At 37.3% G+C, this 23879-nt stretch overlaps 3 protein-coding genes and 1 pseudogene across 9 annotated transcripts; all 4 read left to right on the top strand.

The window, feature by feature from the left end:
* The first annotated feature begins 1094 nt into the window (after nt 1-1094).
* On the top strand, nt 1095-3478 carry LOC140879826 (plant-specific TFIIB-related protein 1-like; annotated as a pseudogene).
* A 510-nt stretch (nt 3479-3988) lies between these two features.
* Nucleotides 3989-7650, top strand: LOC140880830 (proline-rich receptor-like protein kinase PERK15). Of its 2 annotated transcripts, none has more exons than XM_073285641.1 (9): nt 3989-4112; nt 4362-5048; nt 5291-5833; nt 5935-6021; nt 6153-6223; nt 6357-6433; nt 6524-6671; nt 6836-6997; nt 7135-7650. In XM_073285641.1, the coding sequence occupies exons 2-9, from the start codon at nt 4424-4426 to the stop codon at nt 7414-7416; spliced, it is 1995 nt and encodes a 664-aa protein (XP_073141742.1). In that variant the 5' UTR covers nt 3989-4112; nt 4362-4423; the 3' UTR covers nt 7417-7650. The 2 variants fall into 2 exon arrangements, with proteins under 2 accessions (XP_073141742.1, XP_073141744.1); XM_073285643.1 differs by having other exon boundaries at nt 4089-4112; nt 4357-5048.
* A 1263-nt stretch (nt 7651-8913) lies between these two features.
* Nucleotides 8914-14758, top strand: LOC140882759 (ATP-dependent DNA helicase DDM1-like). 6 transcript variants are annotated; one of them, XM_073288944.1, is made up of 16 exons: nt 8914-8958; nt 9156-9241; nt 9585-9848; nt 9925-10008; nt 10316-10659; nt 10755-10944; nt 11037-11212; nt 11832-11901; nt 11990-12179; nt 12565-12660; nt 12746-12840; nt 12927-13046; nt 13425-13544; nt 13745-13843; nt 13949-14059; nt 14200-14758. In XM_073288944.1, exons 2-16 carry the CDS (start codon nt 9176-9178, stop codon nt 14440-14442), a joined length of 2268 nt encoding a protein of 755 aa, XP_073145045.1. In that variant the 5' UTR covers nt 8914-8958; nt 9156-9175; the 3' UTR covers nt 14443-14758. The 6 variants fall into 6 exon arrangements, with proteins under 6 accessions (XP_073145045.1, XP_073145050.1, XP_073145047.1 ...); XM_073288949.1 differs by having other exon boundaries at nt 8919-8970; nt 9163-9241; XM_073288946.1 differs by having other exon boundaries at nt 8943-8966.
* A 5488-nt stretch (nt 14759-20246) lies between these two features.
* Nucleotides 20247-23152, top strand: LOC140880931 (plant-specific TFIIB-related protein 1-like). The gene is given in 4 exon segments (XM_073285821.1): nt 20247-20937; nt 21814-21972; nt 22071-22637; nt 22639-23152. Coding segments are annotated over 4 exon segments (1467 nt in total). The 5' UTR covers nt 20247-20355; the 3' UTR covers nt 22798-23152.
* The last annotated feature ends 727 nt before the right edge of the window (nt 23153-23879 follow it).

Below are 23879 nucleotides of genomic sequence, written 5' to 3'. Positions count from 1 at the left end.
TTTCAATTGGATGGATCATGTTTTCATGAGGAGTTGAACTTGAAATATAGAAAATGTGTTGATCACATTGTTTTAGCGGTTTACATTTTTTTTAATAAATAAAAATTATAGAAAATTAAAATTTGTTGCTAAAAGGACAATTATGAAATTTAATTTTTACTCAGTTTCTTGTCGAATACAATCTCTTTATAAATAATAATAGACTAGCAACATTGGCACATACATTGAATGTGTAACAAAAAAATGTGATAAATGCGTTTGTGCTTAATTTAAACATATTCCATATAGTGTTCCAAAAATTCAGTTAGTTTTGGTTTTCTCTTTTTGTTTTGCATAAAAAAAGAGAAATACAATGCTAAGTAGTGGGAGATAGAAAAAAATAACTGCACACACAAAGAAAATGGATGTGAGAAGTTATTTTTTAAAATATGGATTTTACCGATTAATATTATCTACTTTCCCATTGTTTTTTTCTGTAAAATAGTAAGGAATTATTTAAAAATTAGAAAAGGTCATACTAACTTACCAAAAAATTAGTATGAGACCCACATCTTTAATATAATAGTAAGAGATTAACAATAGTAAAAGTATACTCAATATATTGTAGATCAATATTTACATCAATTACATTTAAAGATTTTGATATTAACCTGAGAATTCTTAATCAATGTATCATTAGACAACAAATATAATTTTTTAATGATGTAAGAACTGATATACAACGTACATATAACATCACTCGATTTTGATAAAACTATCTGCTATGTTTAAAATAAAAATTAAGTGTTTCGAATTGTACTTTTGAGGTTTTTAGAAGGTGTTGACTGTAACTTTGCACAGCAAGCTACTCAATCAATCATCTACGATCGGCGAATCCGAAATGCGGTGCCTCCGAGCAAGGCCGCTGCGCCACCACATCTTCCGGCCGGAGTATAACGGAGTGCACCTCCCGCGGCCGCGTGGTTGAGGAGCGGCAGACACTGCCTCACCATTTTTTCCACCTCCGAGCGCAAGATTCCCCTCTCTGCTTGGTCACCTCCGACCTCCCCGCCGTCCCCAAAGCCCCTCGAAATTCCGACGATGACCCATTCGAGCCGACGGGATTCATCACCGCCTTTTCTACTTGGTCCCTCGAGGCTTTTGCTACTGCTGCTTTGGTGCAGGCCATCAGAGAAGCTCAAGAACCCAGGACGCTCCAGGTATGTATGCATTATTTAAGTGAAAAAAATTTAATTTTTTAGGCTTGATTTTCTTGGATATTGTATGCAAATTGGGGTTGTGTAGCCTTGTTTATGAAAATGTGGATACACGGAGTGAAAAAATTTCATCCCGTTTAGGCTTTACTATTAATGTTTCCAGAAGAAAGTAAAAATATTTACCTCCAAATTATGTTTTAGAAGCTACATGCTCTCTGTTAAACCAAAATATATATATATGTTTGGAAAGGTTTCCTCGCTGTGCTTGTTTGGTGATCTTTGAAAATGGTTGGTAGCATTCTGTGGCTTCATGGAAACTGCGAGTTAATAGTGCGGGGAGCAAATTTCTTTCATGGATTCTATATCGAGCGAATGTTTGTAACTAGCATACAAAAGCAAGATGCTTTTTTTTTTTGGATCCCCTGGTTGACTGAGTTATTTTTCCAGTTGAACTGCTCTGCCTTTTTTATCCCCCTCATTTTGCTTTGTTTTGGGATGGGTGAGAGGTGGTATGTGTATGGTCCATGCTATGTTTTGATCTTACTAATGGTTTTTGCCTCGACCGCTGCTGAGTAAGTTGAGCAATTTAATATGATTTTGCCAGATCTTCGAATCAACAGTAGAATAATCCACGTATGTGCATTTTTTTTCTCACTTAATCACTACAAGAAAAAAGGCAAACAACAACGCATTTTCCGCGTTGTTGTTCTCCCAAAAAAAGCGTTGTCGTAGGCAGTGTTGTAAAAGATCGCGGTCACAGACAACGCGGAAAAAGCGTTGTGGTTTTCGGCAAAGACAACGCTTAAAAAGCGTTGTGGTATGTGGAGAGGACAACGCTTTTTAAGCGTTGTTGTATCTATTAAAAGCGTTGTCGTAGCTTCAATCTACAACGCTTTTTATGCGTTGTCATTTTTACAAACAACAACGCTTTTGCAGCGTTGTCTTTTATACAATCTACAACGCCTTTAAGCGTTGTAACCACAACGCTTAAAGGCGTTGTAGATTGTATAAAAGACAACGCTGCAAAAGCGTTGTTGTGCATTTGTTTTCTCACTTATACCTTATCAGGCTATTCTTGCTTGTTCTTTCTTGAAGTGTTGATTGTGATTCTCTTTTTGGGTCTCTATTTTGCTACATCGCAAGATGATAATCTCCAAAGTTTTCCTTTCTATCATTTGATTTTCTTCATTTTGTGTCTTCAGGAAATATCCATTGCTGCAAATTTACCCCAAAAGGAGATAGGAAAGTACATCAAAATTATTGGAGAAGCTTTACAACTAAGCCAGCCTATCAATAGCAACTCAATATATGTGCACATGTCGCGGTTTTGCACACTTCTCCAACTCAACAAATCTGCTCAGGTACTTGTCAATCACCTATCACGATCGATAAATGTTTACGACGCTCACTGAACTTGTAACACTTATGTCTGTAATTTTTTGGTGATGATTGATCAAAGGAGCTGGCAACGCACATAGGCGAAGTAGTTATAAACAAATGCTTCTGCACCCGACGTAACCCTATCAGCATCTCTGTGGCTGCCATCTATCTGGCTTGCCAGTTAGAGGATAAACGCAAAACACAGGCTGAAATCTGTAAAGTGACTGGCCTAACAGAAGTGACTCTACGCAAAGTGTACAAGAAGCTATTGGAAAATTGGGATGACCTTTTTCCATTAGATTATCACCCAGTTGTCCCTCCAGAGAAAGCGTTTACAACCGCTTCTATTTCTGCCGGCCGCTCGTCCAAAGCCGATCTAGTTGAAGCAGTTTTGTTAGACAAGGACAAGCATGCAAAGCCAAGTGAAATCTTGAGTGCGTCCCATCAAAACAAAGGTAAAGAGAATGCCGAGAAAGATAATTTCCACCGGGCTTATAACTCTGCTATGCTTGGAACACCATCCTTATGGAAACCACAGTCCCGAGTGGAAATTCTCCTGTCCACAAACCCCCAGACGCGAAGCAAACTTCGACCCAGAATATGGAGATCGATTTACAGTACAAGACGAGGGAGGAAAAAAGGGTTGATACAGATTCAAAGTTTGCTTCTTGTAGTTCGATGAGATCGGTTCCATTCCCTACGCCCCCTTCTCTAGGTACCGGCGTCTTGCCCTGGCCATTTCGCCCTCCTGTGACATCATCTAGTTCTCCATATGTTCAATTTGTGCAACCAGCCAATATGTCCCCTAGTGTGGTAGATAAACAATCTATGCAACAGAATCTAAATGAAAAGCTCAGCTAGTATAAGTAATTTTAAGATCGAAGCTATAACTTTTTGCAAGATTTTGTATGTGACCGTATTAAGCTGTAAATATTTTGTGATTATTATGCTTTCCGTTGTCATAGTTAAAACAATAAGAATCAGAATGAAGAAACGGGACTTCATTCCTTGAATATCGACGATGCACAATATTGTTTATATAACCTATTACAATCAATAATCTTGCGACACCTGGAGGAAATCTAGTCATTCTTTATAACAATAAAATGAAATAATAAAATTTAAGAAGAATCCCGAAACATCAAATGGGCTTGCAAATCTATTTGGGCTTTGACTCAAAACTTAATAAAAAGTTTACCTATCGTAATGAATGCTTCGCTTGCAACGACTATAGTGTTTGTTGAATCACTTTGCCTCGCAAAACGAAAATGATTTTTTTTTTAAAAAAAGAAATTTATACATTAATTTATAAAATTCTCATTATCCAAAATGTGTCACGAGTTCTCAACACAAGCCATTGAGGCCGAAATTTGTGGCAGGAAACATAATTTTAGGCATTTGAGAGTGTCCTTGTTTGTAGGAAGTCAAAGGTGGAGATTAGACTCCTGGAAATGACATGAAAAAATACACAATTCAATAATGTTCCTCTCCTTCTCTTTTACATTCGAGGAACCTTCAACTGCTGCGTTAATTCTGGTATGTTTGTCTATTCTCTCTTGATTTGTGTAATCATTTAACATATACACACACAATTACCTGTTATTTCTAAAGAAATGTAAGGTGCATTTTATAAAACAATATACGAGGATGGAAAAAGAATCGTTTTTTTTCATTATAATTTATGTGTGAATTTTAAAGTATCGCATATGTGATATATGTTTCTTTGTTGAGGATGGATGTAATATATGTTCATGTGGCTTCGCATTACATTGCCTCGTAGAGCAGTCATCGGGAGAGTTTTCCGGCGGTGAAACCGACGCCAATCTTCGCCGGAAAGTTATATACAGATGGCTTCATCTCCTGACACTTCTCCACCAAGTGATATACCCGAAGAATCTCCGCCAGCTCCTCCAGCAGATACTTCGCCACCTCCACCGGATCAGAAGGTAACTCCACCGGCCCCTCCAACATCACCGCCAGATCCACCAGCTTCCTCCCCTCCTCCTCCAGACTCCTCCACACCCGGAGACGACCCTTCTTCAGGCCCGCCACCTTCCACACCAACAGAATCCCAAACCCCGCCAGCACCTCAAGCTCCAGTAGTCACACAGCCTCCTCCATCATCATCGTCATCGCCGTCTCCGCCGGCTTCATCGAACAATAACCGCGTGCCTCCTCCTTCTCGCGGCGGTATTCCGACACCTAACTCCTCTCCAACAGGTGGATCACAAACACCGTCTGCTTTGGCTCCTCCATCTCCCGTGCGTCCATCAAACGGGAGTACGAGTTCATCATCTGGGACGTCGGATGCTTCGTCTTCGCCTTCTGATTCGACAGATAGTATAGCGATCTTTGCAGGTGTTGTTGTCGGAGGAATATTGATTCTTGCCATTTTGATAATCTGTCTGGTATGTGCGAAGAGGAGGAAGAAATCGCCGCCGTATTATAATGATCATGGGCGTCCACCTAAAGGTATGCAAATATATATAAGAGTACTTTACATTTTCAATAGATAGTTTTGATGAATAATATTTACTTTATAATTTTAAAATATTTTTTAAAGCAAATGCATGCTTAGTGTGCTCAGATTTTTTTAACAAGATTTTGAAATTTTGTTAAGAAAAAATTGAAAAATGCTTTCTAAAAGCTCTATCAAACACTACGAATGAGAGTTAGAATTTAAGTTATATCATACAAAATGTTTTTGGTTCAAGGGGGAGAGCAATATTACAATGGAGGCAACGCAAATCGGCACAACGTCCCTCAGAACAATGATCACATCGTGAAGCTTCCTCCACCACCCGGCGGCGGCGGTTGGGGCACAACTCCTCCCCCGCCCCATGCGAATCTAAGCAACGAGTTCAGTCCTGTTGGCTACAACAATTCAGGGCAACATCCCACTTCCCTGCCACCTCCATCTCCCAACGTGGGTGGCAACATGGGACGTCCTAGAAGCCAGTTCAGTTACGAAGAGCTCGCAGCCGCCACGGGTGGGTTTGCTCACACCAATTTGTTAGGCCAAGGAGGTTTCGGTTTCGTCCACAAAGGAGTCTTACCCGATGGGAGGGAGGTTGCCGTGAAGAGTCTCAAAGCCGGTAGCGGGCAAGGCGAACGCGAGTTCCAAGCGGAGGTTGATATCATCAGCCGAGTTCATCACCGGCACCTCGTGTCTCTTGTTGGATATTGCATTGCGGGAGAGCAGCGGATGTTGGTTTACGAGTTCGTGCCCAACAAGACCTTAGAATTCCATCTTCATGGTACTGCATGCATTCTGCTATATATATATATTTTAGAATCTTGTATAATATTTGTGGTAGGGATTGATATTGATGGTAAAAACGTGAGTTTGTTGTTGCAGCAAAAGATCAGCCGGTCATGGACTGGGCGACAAGGCTTCGAATCGCGGTGGGATCGGCCAAGGGCCTTGCTTACCTGCATGAAGATTGTAAGAATTTTTGGCTTGTTATTCCGTTATATATTGGACTGCCCATACTTGGGTCCACCCATCCCATTGTTAGGCCACCCGTTAATGTCTTCACGATCAACAAATATCTTAACACATTACTCTTATTGCAGGCCACCCTCGAATCATCCATCGCGACATCAAGACAGCAAATATACTACTTGACTTCAATTTTGAGGCCATGGTATCCCTCAAATCTTCAAATTAAATAATTTACAATCAATAATATACCCGTTAATGTCTTCACGATCAACAAATATCTCTTTCTATGATACCATTATTTATTTTGTTTCCCAATATATATATATATAACATAGGTGGCTGATTTCGGATTGGCTAAACTCACTACCGAAAATTACACTCACGTTTCCACGCGTGTCATGGGAACTTTCGGGTAATTTAATTTATCATTATATATATTCGCTTTGAGACCTATTAATATTATCATTGAAACATATATATATCTATTTGTATAATACTGCAGGTATCTGGCTCCAGAGTATGCATCAAGCGGAAAGCTAACGGAGAAGTCAGACGTCTTCTCCTTTGGGGTGATGCTGCTGGAGCTGATAACCGGGCGGAAACCAGTAGACCATACTAATAAAACCATGGAAGACAGCTTAGTCGACTGGGTGCGTACCTACTAAGATAGTGTTTGGGACATTTTTAGAAATCAATTCTCAACTTTTTTTAACAAGCTGAGAAGTGATTCCTAGAAGCTCTATCTGCCTAAATGAATAGTTGCTTCCAACTATATATAGTCTTTATTGAATTTGCAATAATATTATGCATGCAGGCGAGACCACTTCTTTCGAAAGCATTGGAAGATGGGAATTACGATGCTTTAGTGGATCCACGCCTCCAAGATAACTATGTCCCCCATGAGATGGCTCGCATGGTTTCTTGCGCGGCCGCGTCCATACGCCATTCCGCAAGAAGACGCCCCAAGATGAGCCAGGTAAGTATATTAATTATGATTAATGTCGGTTTTCTTAATTTCCATCCAGTGTTGACGTGACGTTGGATATGTCCGGTTTTCTCAAGACAATAACATGAAGTACTTGATTATAATTTAAAAACATAATGTATTCATAGATTGTACGTGCTTTGGATGGTAATTCGCTGCTGGAAGACTTGAACGAAGGCGTGAAACCTGGGCAGAGTGCTCCTTTTAACCCGAGAGGCAACATCGAGAGCTACGACACGGGCGCGTACAATGCCGACATGATGAAATTCAGGAAGATGGTGATGACGAGCCAGGACTCCAACAGCAGCGAATATGGTGCCACCAGTGAGTACGGCCTGAATCCGTCTTCGTCCAGCAGCAGCGACTCAAGAGAATTGGGAGAAGTCACGCCCAAAGGATCCAAACCATAGAAATTTCTTGACTTGATCATCATATTGCTAGATCTCATACATATGTCTAGCACAATTAACCAGCTTTAGGAATCGTTCGAGGATATATACATACGTATTTGCTATATGTATGGAAATTTTCGGTCTTCTATTCATTTTCTTGGTATATATGCACACATTACAAGTATATGGACATTTACATAATCGATCTCTTGCTATTTATTAAAGCTAAGCATCGTATAAAAATTGTTTGATGTCACTGTTTTTTTTCTATTTACCTGAAATACCCCTCTACCACTTCCTTTTAATTATTCCCAAGTTCTTATGTCTGCAAACACATTAGTTTCTCAATAAGAAGATGCTTCTTCTTCTTCCTCCTTCAAAATAAACAAACATGATAAAAATTAATTTTTTGTTACACACGCAATACGTGTGCCAGGTTGCTAGTATTTATTTTTATTGGACTAATTTGGTGGAAATTGAACGATGCAAATTTAAAATTTTTTGAAATGATTTTTTTCCAATTTTTTAAACAATTTTTGATGGGTTGATCCACCTAACCCATAGGTTGGGTTTCTCCCAACCTATCAAGTTGTCGGAGCGGGTATGGCCCAATTCTAAGTTTTTGGTTGATTCAAACTAGCTTTTAGGATATTGTCGAAAATTATATATAAATATATATAAATAAAAAATTATATGAATAAATAAATAAATAAAATATTATATACATTATATATATATTTATTTTATTTATATGTGTTATCGAGTAGCTCGTGAGCTACTCGAACACATATATTTAAAGCTCGAGCTCGAGCTCGAGCTCGGTCAAATCAAACTTGAGTCGAGTTTTGACCGAGCTATTCGCGAGCTACTCACGAGTAGTTCGGCTCATTTACACCCCTAGTCTCAATGTGTATCCTATAATCTTGTTTATTATTATATGTAAGATTCATGATTTTTTTGGGTTGAATTCTTGGATACATGGATAGATGATCAAGGATACAATAATTAATCAATGAATATTTTATACTATGTATCAAACAGTGTTTTTATTTTCGCACCCCCTTCCATTAATCATTATTGTGATACAACCATCCGAAAATGTTTGATCACAAAAAATATGTGCATGAAAATGATATAATACCATTATTATATAAATATCTATATGCATTAAAATTTTATAATTTACAAAAAAAATTATATATAAAATTATATTTAATTTTTATTTGTGCAATTTTATTTTTACCAATTGTTTTTTGTTTATTTTCTCAGAAGTGTGTGTGATGTGTCCATCCGATAAATAAATAAATTATTTATGGTGGAAGACAGAATATAGTGCAAATGTGCAACCAGGAGATGGCATTTTTGAATTACCTTAAGTTTCAGGGGTAAAAATGTATATCCAGTTTCCCGCCAATGACCGACTGTATTCTAAATTTCCCTTTTCCCCATTTTTCACACTTATTTATTATTTATATTTATATTATGTTATATTTACATTTCCACAGCACTTGAAAATTTGTCCTTTCATTCTAGCAAAAAAAAAAAAAAAAAAAATTTCCAGTACGTGAGTATGTTTTTGATGATTTACTAGTGATTGTTTGATTACGATTCTGAAGCATTCATTTCCATAATTTTATTTTTCGGAGTAATTGTTGCTGTATTGAAATGTTTCTATAGCGATGTTCTTTTTTTTTTTTTTAAATAAAAAAAAACTTTGGTTTCTGGGGCTCTGATTATATTTGGTGGAATGATTGAAGGGTTTAGGGTTTAAAGTGAGATGGCTGAGAAAGAAATGAAGACTGAAGCTGTTGCAGATTCTCCGACCTCGGTTCTCGAAGACGAGGTGTGTAAATAATTTATGTGTGTTTTTATCGATTGTATGTGTGGTCTTCTTTTGTTAATCGAGGAAGAATGTAGTATGGTCGCTAAACGTCTGTGCCTTTTGAAGTTGGAGATTTGTTGTCTTAGAGAGCGCTTCACATTTCTTGTTCCTGGTGAAAATTTTGAATTTTTTTTTGCAAGAAAGTGTTTATTTGTTGCTTGAGTTGGATCATTGGCTTGGGGCTTCGGACACCCTTTGAGTTGGGGATGTTACATGCCTTTGTTTTCTTTTTGGTTCTATGACTTTGTTGTCGATGTTCAGTTGATGCTTATCAGTTTTTTCTTGATGTTATTCTGAGTTGAAGGACTGCACGGAGAAGATCGGTGTTGTATTGAAGGATGAAGCTGACGCTAATACAATTGATTCTTCTTCCTTTTCGAAAATCATCAAAGAGGAGGAAGATAAGCTTCTGGGAGCTAGGCTGAAGAAATTAAAAGAGGAAGATGAAAACGAGGTTAAAGAGGAGCCTCACTTGAATGATATCCAGTTCACTAAACTGGATGAGCTTTTGACGCAAACCCAACTTTACTCTGAGTTTCTTCTGGAAAATATGGAGGAAATCACTAAGGTATCTTTGTTGATGAATATAAAATTTTGAATTGCTATTATATTTTTGCTGGTTAATGGGTTTTTGGATATTTTAGAATGAGATGGAGGATGATGAAAAAGCTGTTCAAAGCAAGAGAGGTCGTGGTTCAAAAAGAAAGGCAGCTGCAAGTTATAATCCTGTAATTATTTTTTTTCTTCTTATTCTACCAGGAAACAGTATTTATTTAACTAACTATTCGATATTTTTCTGTTGGATTTTGCAGCCAGTCATTGTTTGGTGATTGAGCCATTTGAATTCTGATTGAAATTTCAGTGTAGAACTTGTATTTTGTATTCACTTTTATTGGGTATAATACATATTTTTTTGAGGAAGATATACTTAACAGATTTTGTTCTGTGCTTGTGTGTGTCGACATGGACAGATGTATGCAATTTTTTTGCTCTTTAGTGTTCATTTTAGCCAACATATTTTCCATGTGTCTGTAGAGGAAGGCCACAAGAGCTGTCACAGCCATGCTTACTAGATCTAAAGATGGTGTTTGTGAAGATTTGTCTCTTACGGAAGAAGAGAGGGCCGAGAAAGAGCAACATGAATTGGTTCCCTCGTTAACTGGTGGAAAGTTGAAAACTTATCAAATTAAAGGCCTGAAGTGGATGATTTCGTTGTGGCAAAATGGACTAAATGGGATACTCGCAGATCAAATGGGTCTTGGGAAAACAATTCAAACTATTGCCTTCCTTGCACATCTAAAAGCAAATGGATTGCATGGACCTTATTTGATTATAGCTCCTCTCTCCACCCTCACAAATTGGATGAGTGAAATAAATAGGTATTCAATTTACTTTGTAGTTTGTCATATCTGAAGCTGATACCCTATACCCTTTCTCCGCATATTGAGTGCACTAAGTAGCTGCAGTTTTCCAGGTTTGTGCCCTCAATGGATGCAATCATTTATCATGGTGACAAGAAGGCAAGGGATGAGATTAGAAGAAATCAAATGCCTAGAACACTTGGTCCCAAGTTTCCTGTTGTCATTACTTCTTATGAAATTGCACTGTATGATTCCCGAAAACATTTAAGACATTACAGTTGGAAATACTTGGTTGTTGATGAGGTACTTGTGACAGTTCAAATTTTCCTTTCTGAACTTTATGCAAGTGCCAGACATTTAGGGGTTGCTTATCTTCCAATTTTTCTTTATTAAAGGGACACAGATTGAAGAATTCAAAATGTTTGTTGCTGAAGGAGCTGAAATACTTAAGTGTAGAAAATAAGCTTCTTTTGACTGGCACACCTCTGCAAAATAACTTGGCGGAGCTTTGGTCTCTATTGAATTTTATTCTTCCCGATATTTTTTCTTCCCATGAAGAGTTTGAATCCTGGTATGGCCTTTCAATGGTTATATTCTTGATAAGTGCAAGTATTCCTTGAGAAACTGTAAAATAAACTACTGCAATGGTAATTGCTTTCTTAATTTCTTTTCTTTTGATTAGTATCCCGTTAACTCAAGGTGTATCCCTATGGTTGTTAAGGGATCAAGTTCATCTGAACATTTAATCTGTTGTGCCGTTGGAAGTTGTTATTTATGTGACTTGGGATTCTTTTATCATGTCAGCGATGGGAAGGTTGATTCCTTGGGGAAATAGCTTGAGTATGATTGTTTTGTGGAAAAACTGGCACGATACACGCCATGAGCGGTCATGAAGTTGCAAAAGCTATGACTTTGTGATTTTATTGCATATTATAGTATGGAGGCTGAGTTCTGCCAGACTACAATTATTAAGTACCCTTTAACTAATATACGAATTACTTAGGTTTGGAATGTGCATCCAAGTCATTCTTTTACTGGAGTCAATGTCTTTGATACTAAAATCACAATTACTTCTGCTTGCGAAATTTCATGATGTTTATCAGTGTCATGCTGATGTACTCCACTAAGTTATGTATGGGTGGAAACTGCTTTTGTTGCCTGATCCTTTTGCTTGATGCGAATTCTTTCAGGTTTGATTTGTCTGGAAAGTGTAGTAATGAAGTCATCAAGGAAGAATTGGAAGAAAAACGGAGGGCACATGTATGTTCATGGAAACCTACTGAGCTTTCCATGAAATATTAATGTTCTTAGACCTTAGCATCATATTTGAGACTTCCTAACACTGCAGGTGGTGGCCAAACTTCATACGATATTGCGTCCTTTTCTACTGCGCAGAATGAAAGCAGATGTGGAGCAAATGCTACCACGGAAAAAGGAAATTATCTTGTACGCCACGATGACACAGTATCAGAAGAACTTCCAGAATCATCTAATTGACCAGACGCTTGAAGGTCACCTGAGAGAGAAATCAGAATATCGTAATAACCTCTCCATTTTCCTCTTAATAAGTGCTACACCAAAATTTCCCCTAATCCCTATCCTAACTGTTAATTGCTTTACATTTTTATCTCCAGCTGACTGATTTGAATAATAATTTTCTTGATATTGTTTATTTATAATCTCTCTAAAATAAAGTGAATATGAATTTTGTCTAGGTGTAGCAAGGTGATTGTATGATAATGCTTTTGTAGTTTAACCTGCACTGGCATGTTTGTTCTGACACATATTTGGTTACAGAATAAATCCCATTCTCATGCTATTTATAGCCTTATAGGCTAATATTCTTGAAGGATGAATAGTTTTTCTAATTAAATTGGCTATTCAGAATGATTTATGCTGATGACAAACTTTGTGAACATGCAGCATATGGTATGAAAGGGAAGCTAAATAATCTGGTGATTCAACTTAGAAAGAACTGCTACCACCCTGACCTTTTGGAGTCTGCATTTGATGGTTCTTGTATGTTATCTATCTCGTAAAACTTTAATTGTCTATTTAGTTCAAAATCTATTTCTAACCTTTTAGTTTATGTGCGCTTTGTCAGATTTTTATCCACCTGTGGAACAGCTAGTTGAGCAGTGTGGCAAATTTCGTTTATTGGACAGATTGCTGACTAAGCTGTTTGCTCGCAAGCACAAAGTAATTGAACCACTTTTTTTTTTTTTTTTAATGAGGATAAGGTTTATGATAAATGGCTTTTCATTATTTTCAATCTGGGATAACAGGTTCTAATATTTTCGCAATGGACCAAAATGTTGGATTTAATGGACTACTATTTTGCTGAAAAAGGGTTTCAAGTCTGTAGGATTGATGGACATGTTAAATTGGAAGAGCGGAGAAGACAGGTAATACTATTTCTTACCGATACTAAATGGGTGTCAATTTGGCCTTATCTTCATTGTCATTGGGTCATGCATTTCTGTTCTTGTGATCAAGGACATTTGAAATTTCAATTGCACCTTTTCTGGTTGACACCTCATGTGTTTTTGTTTTCTGTTTTTTGAAATGTCTATTTTCTTCGCCATCTTTTGTGTCTGCGTGGAATTTGCAGTTTGAAAAAACGTAATCCCATCTAGAATTATCAGAAGTCGTTCATAATATTTGAAGCTTGATTATATAGAACATGATCTTGGACTCATGATCTTCTGTGTTTTTGCTTGTTTATTCTCTTCAACATTTTGAGATAGGTATAATCTATGATTACTTGCTGATCTGACATACAGATTCAGGACTTCAATGATGTTGACAGCGAATATAGAATTTTCCTCCTTAGCACTCGGGCTGGCGGACTAGGCATTAATCTTACTGCTGCTGATACTTGCATTTTATATGACAGTGATTGGGTACCATCTTCAACTCTTATTTAATATCTATCCCCACCACAGACATACAGGCACACACTTATTTCCAAGCATGCCACATGTTCTTTCATTTGTTTTCCTTTTCTTTTTCTCCTTATATTAGCCTGTTTCTCCACATCTCCTACTCTTTTTATGTATAAGGTGCTGTCCTGAAGATTAATTTACTTGCCCTTGCATTACAGAACCCTCAAATGGATTTACAGGCAATGGACCGATGTCACAGAATCGGTCAAACAAAACCTGTCCATGTTTACAGGCTGGCTACTGCTCAATCTGTGGAGGTGCATCATAATTCAGTCTCCTCTCTCCATCTGTCCCAAATATAGTTCTTTTTTTTCTTTTTACTTGGATATTTGGATTGATGAAACTAACTCTTATACCATCAGGGTCGGATGTTAAGGCGAGCTTTTAGCAAGTTGAGGCTTGAACATGTGGTGATTGGGAAGGGACAGTTCAAGCAAGAACGATCGAAGGCTGATGCAACCGACTCCATGACGGTTGGTTCTACCTCCAATCTTATTTACTATTGCATATGTTTTTATACTTTGTCCTCAGTTGAAGGCATCATTTTTGTATGACATTCACAACCAAGCAATCAGGATAAGACCATATTCCCACATTCTGATGCATGTTTCAGGAAGAGGAACTGCTAGCTCTGCTTCGTGATGAAGATGATGAAGTGGAAAGAGAGATTCAGACGGACATTAGTGACGAAGACTTGGATAGAGTTTTGGACCGTAGCGATTTGCTAGTTTCTGATTCTTCAGCAGAAACCGAGAACTTCGAGTCAAAACCAGGTGTCACTCCACTTACAGGACCTGGCTGGGAGGTGGTCATTCCAACTGCAACTGGAGGAGTGCTCTCCACTCTCACCAGCTGAACACTGGAGTTATTTTATGGGTATAGCATCTCTGTTTTTTAGAAAATGCAGAACGTGTTTAGTTTATATGTTTGCTCAACTTTCCTCCCATTTTTGTCGAATACGCGGAGAGGAACGTCCACTAGGCATCGATGGACAAAATCCTATATGCCCTGAGTAGCGTATTGCCAATTTGCCATCAAGAAAAAAAAAAAAAAAAACCAAATTCTGAGTTCTAAAATGTGTTTCCTCTGAAATGGTTCCATTCTTCATTGTTCCATCATTCTGAGAGGAGATGACATGTAGTTTTCACTTACTTTATCAAGTATCAAATATCTTTACATTACTCATGATATCTCTTACCACAACTCACTCATGTTCTATAATATTTCGAAATTATTTTCTTTTCGTTTAACCTTTTTAAATCAACTTTTTGAAGCTCTAACAAAATTAAATGTCTAATAAATATTAATATTATGGAATTATATATCAAAGATCGTGATTAGACAAAACTTAGTTTGATGTTATATTTCGCAGTTTTTGAGTTAATAATATGATTTTCCCACATAAAAATTTATTTTAAAATGCTATAAATTGTAATTTTATGCACATAGTTGGTAATATCGTCTCTTATTTTTCAAATAATAATTGGGCCAAGCCCCATTAATTTATGGGTTATTTATGGCCCCTTTGGATTTAATAGATATTTTTTTAAAAAAAAATGTTTTTTAAGCTATAATTTTTAGTTTTTGAAAAAGCTTTATTTTGATTTAAAAATTATTTTTTAAGCACTTAAATGATCATCCAAACATCTTGTTAACCAAAAAAACATTTTTTTTTAAAAAAAAGTTTTTTTGATCCGACTTTTGAAACCAAACGGGGGTTAGTAGATTACCAAAATTTAATTATATGTACCCGATATTACCTAATAACATATTATATGGGTTCAAAAAAAAAATTAACATATTATATATATAATTTTAGTTGAGACAAAATAATAATATAATATAATATTGAAAGATAGAATAGATATAGATGCGGAAAGTCAAATAAAAACAGCAGGTCGGGAAATGCTGAGGGAGACTTATGATTGATTGCCCACAAGCAATGCAATGCATTCGTTTATTGTTGGAAAATCAAATTTCTGAATTGGGAAATTGAAATCAGAATATACGAACGATCTTCGATCGATTCCCAGTTCATCTCTGAAACTGAATTGGATTTGGAATTTGGAGGGAGTGATCCAATGATAACTCGATCGAAATTGGTGGAGCAGCTCAGAGATTACCAGATCCGATCGCAGCACAAGTGTCCCGCTCTCACTGTTTTCTCTCCCACTCCTTCCCTCTCCACCTGGTAAGCCATGCTTTTTCGTGTCTACATCGGCGAGGATTTTGAATTTGTGAGTTACTTTGATCAAGTGACGTTTTTGAACAGATTCGGGCTTATTTCGTATTGCTTTGGGTTAGAATTGCCTAGGATGTGTGATATGATTGACAGCGTGAAAATGTGTGAACACACTTGTTTGAATTTTGGAATTGTATCCTACTTTAGTGGAATACCTGAGTTTATTGTCATTTCTCCAGGTTATTGGTTCTAGAAATAGCATATTATTGGTGCATTTACTGAGCGTTTCTAATGAAATGGAGCTAATGTTATTGGTTAGGCATTTTTCTACCGCTCAACAGCCTAAATAAATTTTGGCTAATTTTGTTCATCCGAAATGAAGTCTAGCATAATGAAATGTAGGATCTTTAGCAAACTATGTTCTTTATTTTCACACGGTGTTGCAGTTTTCTCGGGTTGAATCTTTAACTGATCTTACTTGCTTAGTGTTTTCGCCAAATTTAGTTGCTATGATGCAGTAGCTATTTTACTTGCACAAGGGATCATTCCTTGTGATTTGAGCCCTTCTCGTCCAGCATGCCCACCTATAAACTAATATTCCCTTGCAATTTCCGAGAGTTCTTTCGTTAATACTTGTCACTCCTGAAACCTGAAGCATGTCATCGACAATGTTTAAAAAATTCAGAAACAATTTTTCCAGAATGTTAAGCCTGAAATATCAAAATCAATCTATTTTACCAAACTAATGTTAGAACATGATTTTTACATCTGAAAAATAAATTCATTGAAACTTGTCTAAATCAGGGAAAAAATTACAGCAGCGAAAAAGTAAATAAGTAAATACAAAAACAGCAGCAGGCACACATGTCTTGGCCAAAAACTCAACATTCCCAGTGTTTTTTCTTTCGAGTTCACTCTCCCTTAAACTCAGTTGCAGTCTCATTCGGAAGTGGTGTAAGGGGTGAGTGAGTGACGGGAATCACTCTTCATGGTACAAACAGTTATAATACAGTGTAGGTTTAGACATAAAACATAAACTTCAATCCCAAATCCAGGATGTAAAACATAAATTGAGAAACAGAAAAAATAGCAATCTGTCACAATGATTTTTTTGCATTAAAAACAATGAGGTTTTCGTGGCTAAGTAAAACTAGTTCCTTAGAACTAACCTATCTGGGAAAAAATCCGAACAATGCTTCATCCACTATATCGAGATCTAAATAACAGGATAATATTTCCCACCATATCAAAATAGAGTAAGATTATTAGATCTCCCCAGTCACCACATTAGGGTTATAGGCTTATAGCAGAGCAAAGTTTGGAATTCATGTTCCAAACATTTGGTTCAAAATTATTTGATGCTCGTCAATTTCTTTTTAGATATAAATTCCTACTATTAAATCATTAAATGCATAAATATGTCTGCCCCTGATTTATATAAAAACAAATTATTTAACAAATGAAAGAAACCAGAAACACTTACCTATGTAGCCAATGTAACTTGAAGTGATTGAATGTAATTAGTGTGTGAAAATCCAAAATTTTCTTCATCTAAATTGCCTTGTTGAAAATCGCTTGTTTTTGCTGGAAATGGTGTCCGTGTCTTAGCTAAAAATTGTGCCAAAACTAATGTGTATGCACCAAGTGTTAGTGAAGCTTCTTAAGCTTCAAAAATTGGCTTTGTTGGGGGTATTTTTATGGGTGAAATTCAACCCAGAATTTAACCTCCATTTACTCCCCATGATTCGGATGTTACAGGAATGCATAAATACCTTAGATAATGGCTAATAATTACTGCCATTATTGTCCAATTAGGTGTCATTACAGGCCCTTCAACTTCCTTAAACTGGTAACCAGTGATAGAAGCCCAAATATGAAGCACACCAACATGAGGCCCTGTAACCAGTGGTAGAAGCCCAAATATGAAGCACTCCAACATGAGGCCCTGTAACCAGTGATAGAAGCCCAAATATGAAGCACACCAACATGAGGCTCTGTAACTTACAGGACCTCATGTTGGTGTTCGTCTTATTTGGGCTTCTAGTCACTGGTTTTCACAATACTAAATTCCTTCTACCCGCCACTGAACTCTTAATGTTCTGCTTTAGTGCCACCATCTTATTTGAACACTTGCGGCATGCTTCCTTGTGGATCTTGTTTTCTGTTCATACTTGGGATATAGGCATTATACATAAATTTGTGAAACAAACTGTTTATTCAAGGCTATAGAGGAACAACACAACAGAAACTAGGTCAACTTTGGCATGGGTTCTCGTGTACTATTTTGGATTGCATTAGAGTGTACTTCTAAATTTGATGGCTTAATAATTTATTTGCAATTTATTAAAATTACGTTTTGCTTCATTCAGGTTTGATGTTGCTGTGGCTATTTTTTGGGCCTTTCTCTTCACTGTGCTTCTAGTATCATCATATGTTACCCTTTACTTAAAACATTACTGGATATCGTTTGGCATTATGTTCCTTGCAATTCTTATTCCATATATCTTGAGAATTTCACGGCAGTCAATTGCAAGAAAAAGAGACAGAAGATTGTTACTGCCTTTATCCATGTGAACCTCACGCCATCAACAATTCCCAGACAACTGGCACATATTTACCCATGTTAACAAGGGGTTCTTGATTAGTTGCTGAAAGTTCAAAGCTGCAACGTCAGTAAGGTGAACTTGCGAGCCTTACGCAAGAAAATGGTACTATTCTTTTTTGCCTTTACGTGTCTCAACTCAACAATATACCGCAGTTTCGGATTTTCTTCAGAATTAATTTCCCAACAACAAATTGATGGTCATTAGAGCAGAATCCGCAAGTTTTTGGCCCTCGAGTTTGACTTGTTTGAACTTTGAAGTTAATACTCTTCAGTCTGAACAATCAGATGTATCCCGTGAAATTCAACATTTGTATGAAGTTAAATTAACACTCCAAGTTCTAGTCATCAATTAATAGAGTTCAGACTCATTCTTTCTCCTAGATTACAATTACAAGATTGAGCCAACATCTATGTTATTTTTAGTTGCATTTTCTTATTCTCCTTCTACTTGTACGGTGTTACTGAATTTACGTGTTTGTACTCTACGTGGTCCAGCCATGTTCTTAACCATTGAATGATCAAGAGGTTTGGTCCTGTTTACAGGTCATTTTTGGGTTCAACACGGAATTCTGAAGTGTAGTCAATGAAAGTTTAATTTAAAACTACATAGAATAGAACAGCTTGATCTATCTAGTTGACTTCGACTAGTTTGGGCCAAATGCATGTAAAAAATGATGGATACATACAATGGAGATGGGGTTTATTATTTGAATACAACTCTGTAGAAGAAAGCAAATAACTCTTTTGTCCTGTCTTTCTGATTGGGATATAAAGTAGTATTATTATGTCCGATGTGATATTTAAATTTGTGGTAGGGGTACCAATCTTTTTCTTTTCTTTTCTTTTCTTTTTTTGAGTCGCAAGTCTAGAGCTCTATCGTGCTCTACGAGGTCGTGTGGAACTACTCTTTTGTTTTCTGAGTTGTATGTATAGTGAGCATGTTCAAGAATTTTGCCGAATAGCTCGCTAAGTATTGCCAATTTGCCATCAAGAAAAAAAAACCAAATTATGAGTTCTAAAATGTATTTCCTCTGAAATGGTTCCATTCTTCATTGTTCCATCATTCTGAGAGGAGATGACTTGTAGTTTTCACTTTTCACTTACTTTATTAAGTATCAAATATCTTTACATTACTCATGATATCTCTTACCACAACTCACTCATGTTCTATAATATTTCGAAATTATTTTCTTTTTGTTTAACCTTTTTAAATCAACTTTTTTAAGCTCTAACAAAATTAAATGTCTAAATATTAATATTATGGAATTATATATCAAGATCGTGAATAAACAAAACTTAGTTTGATGTTATATTTCGCAGTTTTTGAGTTAATAATATGATTTTCCCACATAAAAATTTATTTTAAAATGCTATAAATTGTAATTTTTATGCACATAGTTGGTAATATCGTCTCTTATTTTTCAAATGATAATTGGACCAAGCCCCATTAGTTTATGGGTTATTTAGGTCCGTTTGGATTTAATAGATATTTTTTTAAAAAATGTTTTTTAAGCTACAATTTTTAGCTTTTAAAAAAGTGTTATTTTAACTTAAAAAGTGTTTTTTAAGTACTTAAATTTGATCATCCAAATACCTTGTTAACCAAAAAAACATTTTTAAAAAAAAAATGTTTTTTTGATCTAGATTTTGAAACGCTTATTACTTTTGAAACGCTTATTAGATTACCAAAATTTAATTATATGTATCCGATATTACCTAATAACATATTATATATATATAATTTTAGTTGAGGCAAAATTAATATAATATAATATTGAAAAATAGAATAGATATAGATGCGGAAAGTCAAATAAAAACAGCGGGCCGGGAAATTTGTGAGTTACCTTGATCAAGTGACGTTTTTGAACAGATTCGGGCTGATTTCGTATTGCTTTGGGTTAGAATTGCCTAGGTGTTGACTGTAACTTTGCACAGCAAGCTACTCAATCAATCATCTACGTCCTACGATTCGCGAATCCGAAATGCGGTGCCCCTACTGCTCCTCCGAGCAAGGCCGCTGCGCCACCACATCTTCCGGCCGGAATATAACGGAGTGCACCTCATGCGGCCGCGTGGTCGAGGAGCGGCAGACACTACCTCACCATCTTTTCCACCTCCGAGCGCAAGATTCCCCTCTCTGCTTGGTCACCTCCGACCTCCCCGCCGTCCCTAAAGCCCCTCGAAATTCCGACCATGACCCATTCGAACCGACAGGGTTCATCACCGCCTTTTCTACTTGGTCCCTCGAGCCTTACCCTGTTTTCGCCCATTCTTCGCTCTCGTTCTCGGGGCACCTAGCCGAGCTGGAACGGGTCCTGGAAACTACGTCCTCGGCGGCAAACCCTTCAGGGCCGTCGGTGGTTGTGGACAATTTAAGGGCGTACCTGCAGATTGTTGATGTGGCGTCGATTTTAGGGCTGGATTGTGATATTACGGAGCACGCTTTTCAGTTGTTCAGGGATTGTTCTTCTACCACTTGCTTGAGGAATCGTAGTGTGGAGGCTCTTGCTACTGCTGCTTTGGTGCAGGCCATCAGAGAAGCTCAAGAACCCAGGACGCTCCAGGTATGTATGCATTATTTGAGTGAAAAAGATTTAATTTTTTAGGCTTGATTTTCTTGGATATTGTATGCAAATTGGGGCTGTGTAAGTTCTGTAGTAGCCATGTTTATGGAAATGTGGATACACGAAGTGTGAAAATTTCATCCCATTTAGTTGTAAATTTTGAACGGATGACTGCCGAAGCAGCTGCAATGGTTCCGTGAACGTGAAAGGCCAATCTTAGGCTCACTATTGATGTTTCCAGAAGAAAGTAAAAATATTTACCTCCAAATTATGTTTTAGAAGCTACAGGCTCTCTGTCACACCAACACATATATATGTTTGGAAGGTTTCCTCGCTGTGCTTGTTTGGTGATCTTTGAAAATGGTTGGTAGCATACTGCGGTTTCCTGGAAACAGTGAGTTAATAGTGCAGGGAGCAAATTTCTTTCATGGATTCTATATCGAGCGAATGTTGGTAATTAGCATACAAGAGCAAGATGCTCTTTTTTTGGATCCCCTGGTTGACTGAGTTATTTTTCCAGTTGAACTGCTTTGCCTTTTTTATCCCCCTCATTTTGCTTGGTTTTGGGATGGGTGAGAGGTGGTATGTGTATGGTCCATGCTATGTTTTGCTCTTACTAATGGTTTTTGTCTTGACCGCTGCTGAGTAAGTTGAGCAATTTAATATGATTTTTGCCACATCTTCGAATCAACGGTAGAATCATCCACGTATGTGCATTTGTTTTCTCACTTATACCTTATTAGGCTATTCTTGCTTGTTCTCTCTTGAAGTGTTGATTGTGATTCTCTTTTTGGGTCTCAATTTTGCTACATCGTAAGATGATAATTTCCAATGTTTTCCTTTCTATCATGTGGTTTTCTTCATTTTGTGTCTCAGGAAATATCCATTGCTGCAAATTTACCCCAAAAGGAGATAGGAAAGTACATCAAAATTCTTGGAGAAGCTTTACAACTAAGCCAGCCTATCAATAGCAACTCCATATCTGTGCACATGCCGCGGTTTTGCACACTTCTCCAACTCAACAAATCTGCTCAGGTACTTGTCAATCATCTTTCACGATCGATAAATGTTTACGACGCTCGCTGAACTTGTTACACTTTTGTCTGTAATTTTTTGTTGATGATTGATCAAAGGAGCTGGCAACGCACATAGGCGAAGTAGTTATAAACAAATGCTTCTGCACCCGACGTAACCCTATCAGCATCTCTGCAGCTGCCATCTATCTGGCTTGCCAGTTGGAAGATAAACGCAAAACACAGGCTGAAATTTGTAAAGTGACTGGCCTAACAGAAGTGACTCTGCGCAAAGTGTACAAGGAGCTATTGGAAAATTGGGATGACCTTGTTCCATTAGATTATCACCCAGTTGTCCCTCCAGAGAAAGCGTTTCCAACCGCTTCTATTTCTGCGGGCCGCTCGTCCAAAGCCGATCTAGTTGAAGCAGTTTTGTTAGACAAGGACAAGCATGCAAAGCCAAGTGAAATCTTGAGTGTGTCCCATCAAAACAAAGGTAAAGAAAATACCGAGAAAGATAATTTCCACCGGACTTATAACTCTGCTATGCTTGGAACACCATCCTTCTGGAAACCACAGGTCCCGAGTGGAAATTCTCCTGTCCACAAACCCCCAGACACGAAGCAAACCTCGACCCAGAATATGGAGATCGATTTACAGTACAAGACGAGGGAGGGGAAAAAGGGTTGATACAGATGCAAAGTCTGCTTCTTCTAGTTCGATGAGACCGGTTCCATTCCCTACGCCCCCTTCTCTAGGTACCAGCGTCTTGCCTTGGCCATTTCGCCCTCCCGTGACATCATCTAGTTCTCCATCTGTTCAACTGGCACATATTTACCCATGTTAACAAGGGGTTCTTGATTAGTTGCTGAAAGTTCAAAGCTGCAACGTCAGTAAGGTGAACTTGCGAGCCTTACGCAAGAAAATGGTACTATTCTTTTTTGCCTTTACGTGTCTCAACTCAACAATATACCGCAGTTTCGGATTTTCTTCAGAATTAATTTCCCAACAACAAATTGATGGTCATTAGAGCAGAATCCGCAAGTTTTTGGCCCTCGAGTTTGACTTGTTTGAACTTTGAAGTTAATACTCTTCTTTCTGAACAATCAGATGTATCCCGTGAAATTCAACATTTGTATGAAGTTAATTTAACACTCCAAGTTCTAGTCATCAATTAATAGAGTTCAGACTCATTCTTTCTCCTAGATTACTATTACAAGATTGAGCCAACATCTATGTTATTTTTAGTTGCATTTTCTTATTCTCCTTCTACTTGTACGGTGTTACTGAATTTACGTGTTTGTACTCTACGTGGTCCAGCCATGTTCTTAACCATTGAATGATCAAGAGGTTTGGTCCTGTTTACAGGTTATTTTTGGGTTCAACACGGAATTCTGAAGTGTAGTCAATGAAAGTTTAATTTAAAACTACATAGAATAGAACAGCTTGATCTATCTAGTTGACTTCGACTAGTTTGGGCCAAATGCATGTAAAAAATGATGGATACAATACAATGGAGATGGGGTTTATTATTTGAATACAACTCTGTAGAAGAAAGCAAATAACTCTTTTGTCCTGTCTTTCTGATTGGGATATAAAGTAGTATTATTATGTCCGATGTGATATTTAAATTTGTGGTAGGGGTACCAATCTTTTTCTTTTCTTTTCTTTTCTTTTTTTGAGTCGCAAGTCTAGAGCTCTATCGTGCTCTACGAGGTCGTGTGGAACTACTCTTTTGTTTTCTGAGTTGCATGTATGATGAGCATGTTCAAGAATTTTGCCGAATAGCTCGCTAATGCATGAAAAATTGAGTAAAATATTGTATTTGAATCCTCTGTTATATAGAAGACTCGAAATTATTATTTGAAAGTGATCGCTCTTTTAGCAATTGTGTTAAAAGCCAAAATCAGTGGCCAGTTAAAAGTCCAC

The sequence above is a fragment of the Henckelia pumila genome, chromosome 2, assembly GCF_033568475.1.
Source record: "Henckelia pumila isolate YLH828 chromosome 2, ASM3356847v2, whole genome shotgun sequence".
Lineage (NCBI taxonomy): Eukaryota > Viridiplantae > Streptophyta > Magnoliopsida > Lamiales > Gesneriaceae > Henckelia > Henckelia pumila.
The sequence above is the reverse complement of the archived record's forward strand: the minus strand, read 5'-3'. Positions and strand labels throughout refer to the sequence as shown.

Excerpts from the sequence above, each read along its gene's own strand:
- LOC140882759 (XM_073288944.1), top strand. The coding sequence starts at position 9,176 with ATGGCTGAGAAAGAAATGAAGACTGAAGCTGTTGCAGATTCTCCGACC. Across the intron at positions 10,660-10,754 it reads TGGATGAGTGAAATAAATAG|GTTTGTGCCCTCAATGGATG; the intron begins GTATTCAATTTA and ends GCAGTTTTCCAG. Across the intron at positions 11,213-11,831 it reads CATGAAGAGTTTGAATCCTG|GTTTGATTTGTCTGGAAAGT; the intron begins GTATGGCCTTTC and ends GAATTCTTTCAG.
- LOC140880830 (XM_073285641.1), top strand. The coding sequence starts at position 4,424 with ATGGCTTCATCTCCTGACACTTCTCCACCAAGTGATATACCCGAAGAA. Across the intron at positions 6,022-6,152 it reads TGCTTACCTGCATGAAGATT|GCCACCCTCGAATCATCCAT; the intron begins GTAAGAATTTTT and ends CTCTTATTGCAG. Across the intron at positions 6,672-6,835 it reads AAGACAGCTTAGTCGACTGG|GCGAGACCACTTCTTTCGAA; the intron begins GTGCGTACCTAC and ends TTATGCATGCAG.